The 15,225-nt window shown below is 34.8% G+C and overlaps 1 protein-coding gene across 5 annotated transcripts in view; it reads right to left on the reverse strand.

The window, feature by feature from the left end:
* Window positions 1-663: 663 nt before the first annotated feature.
* SCAF11 (SR-related CTD associated factor 11) overlaps window positions 664-15,225 on the reverse strand; it is a 71,383-nt gene continuing 56,821 nt past the window's right edge. For 3 of the 5 annotated variants that reach the window (XM_029204340.1, XM_029204341.1, XM_029204344.1), the window contains 9 exons: window positions 13,552-13,610; window positions 13,192-13,301; window positions 12,111-12,212; window positions 10,227-10,336; window positions 6,877-9,579; window positions 5,452-5,798; window positions 4,214-4,432; window positions 3,731-3,850; window positions 664-3,450 (listed from right to left, as the gene is read on the reverse strand). In XM_029204340.1, the coding sequence (XP_029060173.1) occupies window positions 3,304-3,450; window positions 3,731-3,850; window positions 4,214-4,432; window positions 5,452-5,798; window positions 6,877-9,579; window positions 10,227-10,336; window positions 12,111-12,212; window positions 13,192-13,301; window positions 13,552-13,610 (3,917 nt within the window). In that variant the 3' untranslated portion in view covers window positions 664-3,303. The remainder of the gene's footprint in view (window positions 3,451-3,730; window positions 3,851-4,213; window positions 4,433-5,451; window positions 5,799-6,876; window positions 9,580-10,226; window positions 10,337-12,110; window positions 12,213-13,191; window positions 13,302-13,551; window positions 13,611-15,225) is intronic. The other 2 variants (XM_029204343.1, XM_029204342.1) reach the window with 2 other exon arrangements.

Here is a 15,225-nt window from a genome sequence, read left to right on the forward strand (position 1 = left end):
TACATCTTAAATTTTAGGGGGAAATAAAAACTGATCAAGATATTCTACTTACAGGAATCAATTCCCAGAAAATAATCTGAAACAGGTACAATTTATGTATAAAGATGTTTACATCAGTCATTTAATTAGTACAATTTATATTTTGCTAATTTTATTATTTATATTAGTAAAAATAGCTTAATATCCAATAGTGGAGGACTGTTTTAAGTGATGGTATATAATACTATTATAGCTATTAAAAGTCATGCTGCAGAATTTTTATTAAAATGGAAACTTCTCAATACATTAAGTGAAAAAGATGTTATAACACAGTTATGTGCAGTTTGATCAGTGTTAATAGTTACCTTTAAGTGGTAGGATTACAGGCTATTTTTCTCCTTTTGTTTTTAGGTTTCTTCCTTCTTTTACAGATTTTTTAATTTACTAAATAAGCTTTTCTAATTTCCTACAATGATATGTAATTAGGAAAAAATGCTATTAAAATACATGCTTATAGCTAACTCCCCTTGCTTTACAACTTGGACATTTACGTTAACTGTGATGCTAAGCCCAACTACTTTGGTACAAATCCAAGAAATACTGCAACACATGTTTGGAAAGAGCTTATGTGGTGAAAGTCACTATTTCCCAGGAATCTTAATAATAAAATGTTAAAGACACTACTTTGTTTATCAAAAGAATTTATTAGAAAATATTACATACTACATATCTGTTTAATAAGAGTATTGTTTCAGTAGACAGCACTCCATCCTCATACTACAAACAATGTCTCACGGACCATGGAGCAAGCACTGTGCTTGTGAAGCTACATCTTTTGGATGGAACATTCAAGCAGTACACACTGTGGCCATTTAAAGGAAAATAATGGAAAAAATATAATTACCAGAGGAGAAAAATCAAAACTTTTGGAATGTTAAAATAACTAATTTTAGTCCCAAAATTCTAGGCGTCACTATAGCCTAAAACATCAGTCAATGTGACTAGGAAGTTAAAGAGACCAAGGTTTCAAAGGTTAATACTGAATCTTCATAAATAACAAGAGGAATCTGTAACCCCACAAAATGTTTTTAAGTTTGTGCACATGCAAAATTAATGTAAATTTCTGATAAAAGAATGGGAAATGTTAAAAAGCAATGTATTTTTTTAACATAAAGCATGCACTTTCTAATACATTCTTAAATATTTCAAAGTTGATTCTAGTCCAGTAATATTCTTCATTAGCTATTTCAATTGCAGGCCAACCAGTACCCCAACCAGATACAGAGTCGTACACTGTTGTTATTCAAGAAAGGTGGAATTAATTCTTAGCACTGCTACCAAAGATGCGAGACTTTTAACTCTTGACCACAGCACCTATTTTTCTTCAAAACTTTTAAACATGTTTGCACAAGCTAAACGGTATAAAGCAAATTTTAAACTGTCATCCAACTCCCAAATGTCACTGAAAGAAAACGTCGGAAAAATATGTCGTGTGATTAATCAATTTAGGCAATTTGCTACAAAATTTTCTAAATGTGAACCAGCTTTAACCCAAAATAGATTAAAAATTCACACAATTGTTTCTAGTGTTCAAAACTGAAACAAATGAGGTGTGCATTGATATTTAAAACACTGTCTTAATATTTTATTAGAAGAAATATACTTCCAAAACTCTTTCCCCATCATAATCTAAACACAAACTTTAATTAAAAATATATATAAATCAGTAGAATACCATATTACAAATGCCCAGAAATGCAGAATAAAGATCAGAAACTGCTTGGAAATATTTCTACCACTTTGGGGATTATACTCATAATCTAATAAAGATTATGAACTAGCACAATCATTACTGGGGCCAATATTTCAAAATTCGCCTATCAAAGCTAGCACCAGGAGAGTATTATACACATAAAATTGAGAAACAGATAATCTTTACCTCAGAAAAGCACAGTCCTAAAGAGTATTGCTTTCACTATTTAGCTAGAACAAGGGTCAGTCTGTCTCACTGAGGCACACATCCATCTTTGTGCCATTAACATCTTATCTGAAGTGCTTTCCAGTCATTTGGTATCTATTGAAAACTGTTACTGGAATGAAACAGTTTATCATGGAAATAATCCATTTTTTCTTCCAAGATGCCAAATAAAATAATAAGGCTAGAACATTTTAAACTTACCTTTAATAAAAATAGTACTAAAAAAAAACCCAATCTCTAGTCCCTGAAAGCCTAAACAAGACTCCATTATTTAATTCCTCTCCTTTTTCCAAAACACCGGTTTTAATGTCTAGAATTTCGCAACATGGTTAATGGCCACCATATGGTCACCAAATTAACACTTTATTCACTGTAAAGCATTTGGAGATTTCTAAAATGTGAGAAGAATTTCATTAGTGATTAGTCAGATGAGCAACAATCTGAAAGCCACTGAAGCAGATGTCATGATTCTACCGTAGCCACAGGGAAGGGGGGGTCACTACTTAAAAGCAATTCTCCAATTGGCACAATCAATTTACCATCTCTGATAAGTAGAAGATATTATGGAAGAACATAATTTTTACAAAGTCAACACTTTCTCCAAACAGGTCTTCTAAATTCAACAGAGCTTAGACTGCCGAAGTTGTAAATCTAGCAAATCAAATTGCTTCATCTCAACTGGGGGAAAAAAAGGCACAAAAGAAAACCAAGCAGCATAACCTTTATTTGGTGATACAACAGGTGAACAGTGTTCTAAAGTTTTGAACACTGAATTTTACTCGTGTGATAATTTGTTTTCTATCTAAGCAATTTACTCAGATGTGTGCTTTAAAAATACACAGTAGGAACCCTGCAATTGGTATGTTCTGTGATTAGAAATATTTTTCATGGTAATACATTATTTATCTTTGTATAATTAGAGAGAAAAATCATAAAGATCATACTTTATTTTTAGCCTGACAGAATAAATGTATTATATATATCTCTTCCAAAACCAGTGCACTCAGAAGTTCATTTATGCACTCCACTGTTCAAATCAAAAAGCTGTACATCTTCTTCCAGTATCCACAATATAACACAGTCCTTGTAAAAATGCACATTCCTTTAACCCCTTTACTTTCCCTTGAATTTTTTTTTTTTTTGGGGGTGGGGTGGGAGGAAAAGATATAGAAGTTGCGGTGCAGAACTATATTTATTTAGAGCAAAACATTATATCCTACATTAAAAAAAATAATTTTATCAAAACCAAATTTCAATCACAGTTACGTATGATTTTCCATTAAAGGTACATGTTGAAATTGCACTTTGCAGGTATCTTGACAGTGTCCTTTATAGTGCTCCCCACTTCAGCCTATGTTTTTATCAGCAGACACAGGTTCTTCCAGAGTTTTCTTTTGGCTTCCCTTCCGTGAATATTTGTATTTGTCTACATAGGCTTTAACCAGATTTGCCACTTTAGTAGAATTTACTTCTCCACTCTTACTATGACAAACCTATAAAAAAAAAGAAGGGGGAATATTTTTCTCATACTTAAACAGATTAAAGGAAAATAGAAAGCTTTATGAAAAACAAATATGCCAAAGAGATAACCAGACATTTTTTTAATGTTTCATTATCTCCTGTTGGGTACACGTTTCGTTATCTCAAAAGGTAAAAAACAGACAAGAATGGTAGAAGCTACCTCTTACTATTTTAATTAAATTAATCATTCCTTTATTAAAACAGGCATGTTCAAAACAATATGTACATAACTCCACTAAAGCTATAACTTACTTTATCTACCGCTTTCCGCACAATCTCTTTATATTCTTCCTTGGTGATATCTTTATTTTGATAAAATGGCTTAATGGCCAGTTTTACCTCCTGTGCTGCTTTTTCTTGAATTTGCAATTTCTGATAAGAGGAAAATGTATAATTATTATTTGCCCAATTACGTACTTTCAAAAAAAATTCTTTAAAAATATAAAATTGAAAACACTGTACATTTACATTATTGCAAGGAACTATTCAAATATTAGTGTTATAAATACAAAATAGTTATTTACTAACACATACCAAACATTTCTAAAAATAAATATGAAATACTACCAGTAATTCAATTGGCACCAACATATTCAGACAGAACCCTTTAAATAATATTGGAATTTAAGACTATCAACAATAAATTCCCTTCACCACTTATACAATAGAAAGCTGTTATTTTTTCATCTTTATCATATACAGAATCATGTAAGTTGCTCTCAACTTTGAACTTGCCTTGTCTGTCTTCGAGCTATCTGCGCTGGCTTCCACTGTAACACTTACTTTGCTTTCTGCCAATTTTACAGCAGCATTAGAAGCTCTGCTGTGACTTGATGACGAAGTATTACCAGAACTTGGTCCCTGAACTGTTCCCACATTTCCTGGGGCTGCTGTCGGAGCAGGCAAGACTGGTGTACTCATGTTATTACTTACATGAGAAGCACTAGGAATACCCTGTTTTAAAGAGTTATCATCAGTTAATGAATTACTTGTACTCAACAGAAGTCTTTTAGTCACCTATTAGAAATAACATCAAAAAAAAAAAATCAAAGCAATCCAATACTTAAGTACTTAAGGGAAATGCATATTTCAGGTCATTTATATCTAAAGGACTCTGAAGAAAAATGAGTAACATTCTTAAACACAGCCCCATTTAAATATTTCATGATGACTTTTAAAAAATATATATGTATTGTAATGTTCTGACAGCAACACTAAAACCAACAAGAAGCAGAGCAGCATTAATAACAGTATCTTTCCTACAAGGCTCTTGAGAGTAGATGCCCCCCCTTCAAAGACGGAGGAAAGTGAGACAGTGAAGTCAAATGACTTGCAGTGAGCTGACAGCAGAAAAAGATACAAGATCCCAAATTCCCACTCCCCTGCTCTTCCAACTCTTGCTGTCAGGATTCTAGAATTTCTGAGATGTAGACATGAAGCTATAATCAACACAATGTTTATAGATTATTATTGAAATTTTTCTATATTTAAGAAGTGCCTCAGAGGCACTTTTTTCACATGGTAAATTCATGAAAATGAAACACAGAGGGTAATGGACGATGAACAGCTTTATCTGGTGTTTGAACAAAACAGTACAAGGTTTATCACAGTACCCAATCACAAGTTCCCACCCCCTAAAAGTCCAATAAATCAGGGAAAGTGTCCACCACTTGATTCTAGTTTGGCTCATAATTTGGTCTTTTTAACGTGACCTAAAAACCTGTTTGGGTATCAGCAATAGCCTGTATGTAGCTCAGATTTGATACTATGCATTCAGTTCATTTTCTCATTTGGGAGTGGGAGGTTTGGGGAAGGACAGTGAAAAGGGGGTTATGAAGGTTTACCATAAACCTAACCGAATAAGTCACTGTGTATGGATATCCAGCCAGGAAGCCCTTTCTTGAACATCTGTCCCTAATAGCTAAATGTTTACAATGGCTATGTTGATGAAACTTGAGTTGCTGAAAACATACCTGCAATTGCTTTCCATCTGGCTGTGAAGCAATGTAGCTGACTTGCTGGGATGGAGGGGGAGGGGGTGGTGGTGGTGGTGGTCCCTGAGATACACTGGTGGGAGCAGCTACCTGCATGAGAGGTACTCCTGTGTGCAGATGCAAGGGCAGCTGAGGATGAATGTTAAACGGATTGCGCTGGAGATTCATCAAAGGAGCGTGAACACCCACTGGATATGGGAAGATATTCATTGGCTGGTGTTGTGCATTCATTTGTTGCTGCATTACATTCATTTGTGGTTGCATCATATTTATAGGTAGCTGAGAACCATCACCTTGTTGGTTTGTTTGGTCTTTTAGGTTAGAATCTATCAAAAGAAAAAAGGCTTATGAAAAAAAATCATGCTACAAATTTCTTTAGCCAGAGAAACAAAGCACCACTGGTTACAATAAAATAGCAATTAACAGAACGCCTAAACCAATACCCAATTATTCAGTTTAATCCTGTCATTCCTAAATAACGTGGGCTGATTTTCTAACTGAAAGAAAACATTCAACTAAAATTATTTTAAAGCATAACTTCACACAATAACATCGGTCAACACTCACAAAGAATCAGTAGCTCAAGAAACTTCCTAGTTAAAGAAATAATCACATAAAATTTAAGATTACTAAATTAGAAGGTTAATCACTTTTTAAAAATCTGCAACAGAGTTTTTCTTGCAATGTTCCCAAGAAAAGTCAAGGAAAGATAAATCTTTCTTTAGCAGAGTGACTTATTTATAGGAAAACGATAAAAAAATTTCAAGTGCAGGGCTTCCCTGGTGGCGCAGTGGTTGAGAATCTGCCTGCCAATGCAGGGAACACGGGTTCGAGCCCTAGTCTGGGAAGATCCCACATGCCGCGGAGCAATTAGGCCCATGAGCCACAACTACTGACCCTGCGCGTCTGGAGCCTGTGCTCCACAACAAGAGAGGCCGCGACAGTGAGAGGCCCGTGCACCGCGATGAAGGGTGGCCCCCGCTCGCTGCAACTAGAGAAAGCCCTCGCACAGAAACGAAGACCCAACAGAGCCAAAAACAAACAAACAAATAAATAAATAAATAGAATTCAAATAAAACATTAAAAAAAAAATTTCAAGTGCACACATCTGATATAAATGAAACAGAATTTAAGTCCTGCATAGGACTATCTCAAATTCTTCTACTGTAGCAAATTATACTTAAAATATTTATGTCTTTGGCAAGGTTTGGGGCAGGCGTGGGGTGAAAAAAGAAAATAAATATTGAAGTGTATATCTATTATACAATACAAAGTGACTTGTAAATAACTGGGATTCACTTTAACATAAAACTATAAATAGGGATTATTTCAACTCATATAAATAAGGTATTAAATTTATAATCTCTTTCTTCAAATAAAAGTGTTGATAAACAAACACGTTACCCTGTTCAGTTGTTTCCTCCTCTTGCCTCATCCATCCAGACTGTGGACCTGAAGAATTCCTCCCTCGTCGTGAATAGTAGTTTTGTACATCTGCTGGCAGAGTCTTTCTCACAGCCCAGCTAGATGCAGATGTCCACCCCGACCTATCTGCCGGTGTATCAAATGAGAACTCTTGCTCACTTTTCCGTTTATAGGGCTGCTGTTCCACAAACTTGAAAGTCTCATTCCCTGAACTATTTGAATTCCCTGAGAGGGGTTTTCGGTTTTGCCACCTGTTTTCATTTTGATCTGTGTAGGCAAAACCACCTCTGTAAGCGCCTCTGCCACGGTTACCTCTACCACGGTTCGACATCCAACCTGAACCAAAGTTTTTATTCCAAGAATTCCCTGCATTTTCATTTCTATTTTCTTCCCAATGAGAATCTTTTAACTTTTCTGGATTTCTGGTCCTCGGATCAGGCCCAGAATTTATTTTTTCTGTTACCCAACTGGGACAGTCGTTTCTATGTTTGTCAGCAGAATCTGAATCATCAGCATCTGGGCTGATGTCATTTTTTTCTTTTCTTGTATTTTCATTCTGTTTCTCTGAGTCATTCTTTCTGTATCGATCATTTCCTCGTGGACATCTCCAACCATCATTTGCCCATCTTTCCTTCCATCGAGGAGAATAACTGACTCTGTCATTTCTACCAAATGATGAACTCTTACTTTTTGTTCTAGATCTTGATGGTGACCTAGAACGAGATCTGGACCGAGACCACCTTCTGGTTCTCCTTTCTCTATCTCGATCTCTCTTTGGCCCATCTCTATCACTTTCTCTTTCTCTGCTCCGGGACCTGGATTTTTCTCTTGGGGAGGAATCTTTCAGTCTTGACTGAGATCTTCTGTTCTCTCTAGAAGTGTCTCTTTTTGGGGAGAGTGATTCAGATCTTTTGCCTTCCCTAGTGCTATCTCTTTTTGGAGATCGAGACTGAGATTTCCTCCTTTCTCGTGGGTCCTTTTTTGGGGACTGAGAACGAGATTTTCTCCGTCCTCTTGCAGATTCTTTCTTGGGAGATGGTGATCGAGACTTCCTGCTTTCTTTTCCAGTTTCTCTCTTGGGAGATGGAGACTGAGACCGCTTCTTTTCTCGTGCAGTGTCTTTGTTGGGAGACCAAGTTGTAGATGGAGAATGAAATCTAGATCTTCGAGTACGAGGCTTTTTGGCTTTGTCTATCGTATCTATTGGGATTTCAGATGGCTGAGACACAGTTTCAACCTTTTCATTTGAAGGACCAGAAGATGACATATTCTTTTGGGAACTGTGCTCCACATAATTTTCATTCAATTGTTTAGCATCAGCACTTACAGACGGTTCGAGTTCAGATTCATTCTGGTCACTGCAAAATGAATCACATTCCATAGGTATCATTTCATTATTGTCCTCACTAAAATGCTTCTGAATCAGTGCAACATGTGTTTTAGGCAATTCTGTAGATCTGGGATGTTCAACCAGAGATTCAGTCTTTTCTTCGAAAGATTTGTCCAATTTGGTGTTAAGATTTTTTTTCAATAAATTGTTTTCAGAGTCTTGAATACTATTGAAATTTTCATCTCCTGAAGTATCACATGTTGCAATTATTTCTGCATCTTCATTTTCAACATGCCCAAGCAAATGAACCTCTGAGCTCTCAATGGATTTTTTGTCCACTGTTTGTATAATTCCACCCTCAGAAGATTCTAATTTGGGGCTGTCAATAAGATGTTCTGTTTTTACTGTAGAATCTTTATGATCAATAATTTGTACTATAGGACTCTCCATAACTTTTTCTTCATTAACCGCTGACTCTGCATTCTCAGGGATCTCACCTAGGCTTGATATAGGTTGGTGTACTTCAATTTCAGATCCTGAACATGTAAGAAAATCATTTGGAAGATGATCTGTACATCCATCAGCTTTTACTTCTGATTCTGAAGGTAAAGCTATTTGGTCTTGATTTTCCAATGGGTCACCTCCTTTTTCAGAAGTATTCTTAGAAATCTCACTTTCCAGACATAACATATTAGCCTCTATACCTGTATTCTCAACTTTTTGAATTTCCTCCTCCTCTCCAACTAGCACAGGAGGATCTTGGGTACCAGATTCAGAATATAAAGATTCTACTCTTTCCTCTGTATCATGGGTCTCACTATGTTCCTCACTTTCTTTTACTGGCTCACTGCAACTTCTCAAGCCATTAGCAGACTCATTTTCTATATTTATCTGCACAGTGTTACTACTTTCTACATCTGATTGATGTTCTTTCTCTAACACAGGTGGTATGTCAGATTCTACTATTTCTTCATCTACTGAATCACTGGAAGATGATTTTTCAGGGGGAGGTACAGAGCTCCGAAGTTTCTTTTTCAGTAAAGGTAGTTTTCTTCCTCTTCTTACAGACTTCCGTTTTGGAGCCTGCCTTGTTTGCTTTTCTGACTCACCTGAAGAGGAAACACTTACAGATGGATTATTACTATCTGGGGCATCACACCCAGAATTATTTGATACTGGGGACCTCTGAGACTGACTGACTGGTTCAGCTCTCGTGTTACGTGTAGATCTCCTTGTAGGAGTTGTTGCTGCTGGTTTTCGTCTTGATCCTCTGGTGTTTGAGGTACCAGAAGTTTGCTTCTTCTCTTCTCCTTCTTGAGTATGTGCTAATGCATATCCTTTGCAAGAAGTACCTAATAATACATGTTTTTTAAAAAGTAAAAATTGTATGTTTCAAAAAATGATAATAGTTTGGCTTAAGCTTATTTTAGCATAAAATAGACATCTATAACAGAGTGAAACAAAATATACTTGTGAATCAAATTATAAATAAATGCATAGCTACTAACACCTGAGTAATACCAATTTTTTAGTGCTACTGAAATGAGTCATCCCAAGATTTGAATCCATGTGGGCAATTTTATAGGGAAAACAACAAAAGAAAATATGTTTCGTCTGATAACTGCCATTTGCTTAATGAATCAATAGGCAAAAGCAAGAGACAATAGCTATCCACAAATAGTAGAGACTCAAACTATTTGTTCATAATTAATAGGAGATATTACTTTAAAGATCTATGGTTTGAACATTGAAGCCCTAAATAGAAAGGAGACTTCTAATCAGTTCCTCAAAGACATGAAGCTGTAATTTCTTAAAAGGAATTTTCTAGTTGGGACAATTTTAAAGTCAAGTCACTGTACAAATATTTATAAAAATATCTAGGACTTACTATCTATACCTTAATTTACACTTTTTCTAAGTCATCAAAACTCATTCTTTTTATGAGACTTAAAGAGGCTAATAACTTTTTTTAAACTAGAAAGAATTTCAAAAACTTTACCAAAATTTTCTAAAGATATGGTACTTGTTGGAAAAATAGTTCTTGGCAACACAGAGGAGGAGATGAGAGGAAGCACTTCTGTTTCAATATTCCAGGGTATAAAACTAATTCTGAAAATTCAAAAAAAAAAAAGACATTTTTGTTTAAATGGTTTAAAAATTAAACCAGCAATTTAAAGGTACTAATTTTCCAAATCAGGTTAGCGACATTAAAATACAGGGTGCTTAAATTATTTTCTGCCAAATAGCTAAAAATGTAAGCTCAAGGTTACTCATTGTTCAAAGATGGTTACCAACTGGCTGCAAAAAACAAAAAACAGAAAACCTTTTAAAAGCATGTTTTTTGATAAATTAATAGCAAAGGGAGATCAAAGGCAACTTAATACATAACAGTTGTTTCTTGTTTAAAGAAGTTAATGCAAGACTTTGTCAAAAAGTTTTTTAGCCTTTTTTTCCACCACTCTAAAAAATAATAAATTTGGATAATAAAATGCAGATAAATAAAATACACAAATGAAATGCACAGATTTTAAGTTCACAGTATGATGACTTCTGACCAATGTATACACCTGTATAACCTCCACCCCAAACAAGAAATAGAACATTTCCGCCATCCCAGAAAGCTCCTTCATGCCCCTTGCTCCAGCCCCACTCCACTTCCAGGCAACCAAAGAGATAATTTAGTCAAGTTAATCAAATCAGGTTTTAAAGAAATTATCAAGGTCAAAGGGGAATCAGTCCATACATTTTAAAAAAGTAACAAAAACTGAAAGTAAAACTACATCACTTGAATTTTGAATGTGATAAACATTATGGATGTTTATCACATTTTTTATTAGACTTCTTTATGTTTTTACAGCATATATCAGGGCCAAAAACATCAAAATAAATACATTTTTAAAAAGGAAAAAACCACCTGATTTCTATTGCTATGTTATATTCTAAAATTCCTCAATCTGAGGATGATGGCTCTTCAAGGTTCCCAGGGTCTCTATGGACCTGCTAAAACGCCAAAGTTTCTTCATTCACAACCAATCCACCCTCAGCTTCTTCCTACTCTGATTCATATTTTGTTTAGTCAGGTCTCATGACAAAAGACTATCTCACCCAGTCTAAGGTGAGATTCTGGAGTAGGAGGAAAGAAGCTTGAAGAACAATGTGCAACTTGCACATGTACAAAGAAAACAGCTCTAAGAAAAGGTTTCATATTATACATATCTGGACTTCCCAATTTTACTTATGTTCCATTGTTATTCCTAGAGGGTGAAGGCCCTTCGCAGAACTGTATTACAGTGATATCTAAAAGTTACAGTATGTTACAGGAATGAATATAAAACTCTGGCAAGGAACTTGGTCTTTACATAGGAACCTGATTTAAGTATACATCGTGTACCTACCAATGTGTTAATAGCTTCAGAAAAAACTAAGAAAGAAAGGGCTAGATTATAGAAAGTCATGAATGTCAGGGCAAAGTAGGGACTTGATCAAGTAGTGATTTAGAATAACACTGTGGAGATGGGAAGTGTCATGATAAAATCAGTGCTTCAGCTAATAGCACACAGGGAAGACTGGAATGGAGGAAAAGATAGAAGAAGGATGGAAGATCTGAATGCTATTACTAATAATGAATCTCATCATTTGGGTGCTCTCCCTGTTAAAGTAATCAAATATCTACATTTATTAAACAAATAAATAAAATATTCTTTACTTTTCAAGGGGTTCTTTAAATAGGGGCTTTTCATTAGGCAACTGAAACACCAAAGTTGAATTAAACAAAACTTTCTTAGAAACATACCCATTGAATAAGATACCTCTGTGCCTTATTAATGATATCTTATGCACATGTTAGCATGTAGACACTTTAGTAAACAATTTTTTTTTTTACCTTCCAATTCCAGGTAATGTATCAGGAAACCATGACAATTCCAGTTCCTGTCTCTTCTGCCTAATCAACGCACTGATTTCATTGACTTCTATAAATTCTGTACTAAAAGATAAATTTTAGACCCTCATCAGAATTCCAAATATTTAAGTTCAGAATAACAACTGGGTTATACCATAAATAGCAGAAGTTTTTATACCTAGCATTATAAATCACATTTTTTTTAAAAAAGAACATTTTTCTATTTAAAAACTTTCAAAATGAACTCATTCCTAAACTAAATTTTTTATATTATAAATCTAAATTGTACTAATCTGATTCATAAAAATAACACTTGAATTTCTATCTTGACAGAATTTTTAAAAAGTCAATTCAGACTAATAGCCTTATTATTGAGAGAAAAAAGCAACACTACTTCTATCCCATGAACCAAAGTTGCAGCAAGCAGTTCCAGCCAAAATTCTAGGTGCAATAGTTTGCCATCTGAAACTAAGCATAAGACAAAAGAAGAAAGTAAAGGAAGGCATGGTTATTTTTGTAACTAAAAATGGGTACAGTTCAGTTTTTCAAAAGGCTACTCGGATGTAATTGTTTTCTTTGGTACCTTGCCAACCTCTAAAATTAAATCACAATCTTAATCTGTCTCGTTCATTCAACCAACTCCATGTGATTTTAAAACTCCAACTTAATCTTCAAATTCCACAAATATCTACTCACGATCTATAATGCCAGTTACTAAAAGGTTCAAAGATGACTGAGTCTACTCTGAAAGTGTTCTGCTTTATTAGGTACTTCCCTCATCATTTAACAACTAGCCTACTTCTCTATCACATAAAAACCTTGTGTAGAACAACTAAATTTATTATTAAGGAAAAGGAAGACCACTAGGATAGGCAGTCACTGCATAATAGAGGGTCACAAAGTAACAGGTTTCCCTTTGTTTATTTGCCAAAAGAAACAAAAACATAAAACAAGGTGCTTTCATAATGTTTGTTGAGCCAAGTTTAAATTTCTACCAAAAGTTAACTTTAATAACTAAAATATCAAATATAAAAAGCATAAATTAAAAGCAGAAAATACTAACCAGTAAGCTGTACTGGTAAAAGAAGATTCTCCAGTGTGACTACTAGAAGAGAAGATATTGGAGAAAAAATTTCTGAAGCACTGATTTGTACACGGATTTGATCTTTGAGGCTAGAAAAGTAAAGAGAGGTTGGTGTTACAGCAAACAAAATCTTTCCATAATAGGTAGGTAATATTGGGTTAGCCAAAAAGTTCATTTAGGTTTTTCTGTTAAATCGTACTGAAAAACCCGAACGAACTTTTTGGCCCACCCAATAGTTATATTTAAATATTTTGATATACCTGAGGCACTAGAGTTATGTACCAAAACAATAATAAACTTATTAATCTAAGAAAAATATTTTTCTTTATTTCAACAAACCTTATTTGTCTTTGTTATTGCATTTTCTTTTCCTCCCATTTCACTGTATTTAGAGTTTCCTGTACAAAGACACAAAAAGATCTTGGCTTAATTTTTATTTTAAAAGGTTTTAAACGAGTATGGATACTGGCATATTGACAAGAGAAGGTTAAAATGTGTAGAAAAGTTGTATTTAAAATAACAGTACTTCCATTTATATAATTTTTTTTAATGCTAATTTTATCTTGTTAAGCCACAGACAAAAGGAAAATATAAGAGGGCGCAATACAGAAAACTAGTGAAGCATGTAAAACTGCTATGCTCGGAGCATTAAGTATTAAAATTCTAGTCAATATTTTCTGGCACCATGTGCAAACTTAAACCATCCTATAATGAAAAGCATATAAAAGAAGTCAAATTATTTAATATCAATAATGCACTTAATATATCCTTTCAAGTTATGACCTAAACAACAGGTACTGTTAACTCACCTCAAGTAGAAGCTGACCAGGGGAACTGGGGCCATCAGCCCTTGTCAACCATAAATTACCATTTGGCCACAGTCACCAATTTCAATTAAGTACCCTCCCCCTTCCTCCTCAAACTTTATAGAATTAGGAAAAGTAGAAGTGTTGATTAAAACAGCTTTCTGCTACAGCAACGTTTTTGGTTGTATTGCTTACGACTTATTTTTTGGTTTTACCTGTCCCATCTGAAAATTTATTTCTATGGATACATACTTCCAGGTTAAGGAAGATAAAGGAGGAATAGTTTCTGCTAACCACAAAAATTGTGTTAACATCTTTATAGATTACTGCTCTTGGTTTTCTTTATCATCAAACCTATGTTATTAGTCATCTCTACCTATCAATACACTTGTCTGCAATAAACTGCTGCTGGTACTGCCACTGCTCTCTCCTCAGAACTCTGGGAAAAGTTTACAGTACAATCAACAACTGGTCTTTCAATCTCCAGCCAAACTTGTCTCACAAAGGCCCTACTAACTTTGTTCAAAATAAATCAACCTGACTGACTGGGAGGCCTGTTTCCTGCCACTGCAAGATTGTAAGTATTTTGGGTTTCTTCTGTCAGTCCAGTTGGTAACAGTCTACTTTCTACTTAATAACATACTAATTTCCTTTTAAGTTACTATATAACAGCTGTATGGTTTCATGCTATTATCCATCCTTCACACACGTCCCACCCAGAACTGCTGTAACAAATGAAATTTCATGCTGGGGAGAGGGGTGCTGGCTGAGTTCCAGGAACTTATTTTCCTACCCTTTGATGTATATCTAAAAGATGATACTGACTTTTTCAAGTGGTTAAAGAAGCCAGGAATAAAAATGTGTGATAGGTACCCAGCCACATTCTTAGAAATAACAATTTCCTTCAACTAGACTGAGAATTGCTGTGTTGTAGCTACACAGTATTTTTTACGCCCAAAGGGTGCTAAGTTGTTCTCATTCAGGTTTCATTCACTCAATACTGAATAAGTACATACTGCTGACACAGCATTCCTTCACTTGGAAGCCTATGTCAAGAAGCCACCACAGATGAAATGCTCTCTGTTAGTTTTCTGGCCAATGCTAAGTATGAAAATCTCGTCCAAAAGCTATTTCACATATTTCAAGGTAATTCTCAGGTGATTATGAGCAGCTCCAATGGTGGATTTGTCTAAACTGTGGTTTCCTA

The sequence above is a fragment of the Monodon monoceros genome, unplaced genomic scaffold, assembly GCF_005190385.1.
Source record: "Monodon monoceros isolate NGI ecotype Baffin Bay Population unplaced genomic scaffold, NGI_Narwhal_1 Super_Scaffold_6, whole genome shotgun sequence".
In the NCBI taxonomy this organism is placed as follows: Eukaryota; Metazoa; Chordata; class Mammalia; order Artiodactyla; family Monodontidae; genus Monodon; species Monodon monoceros.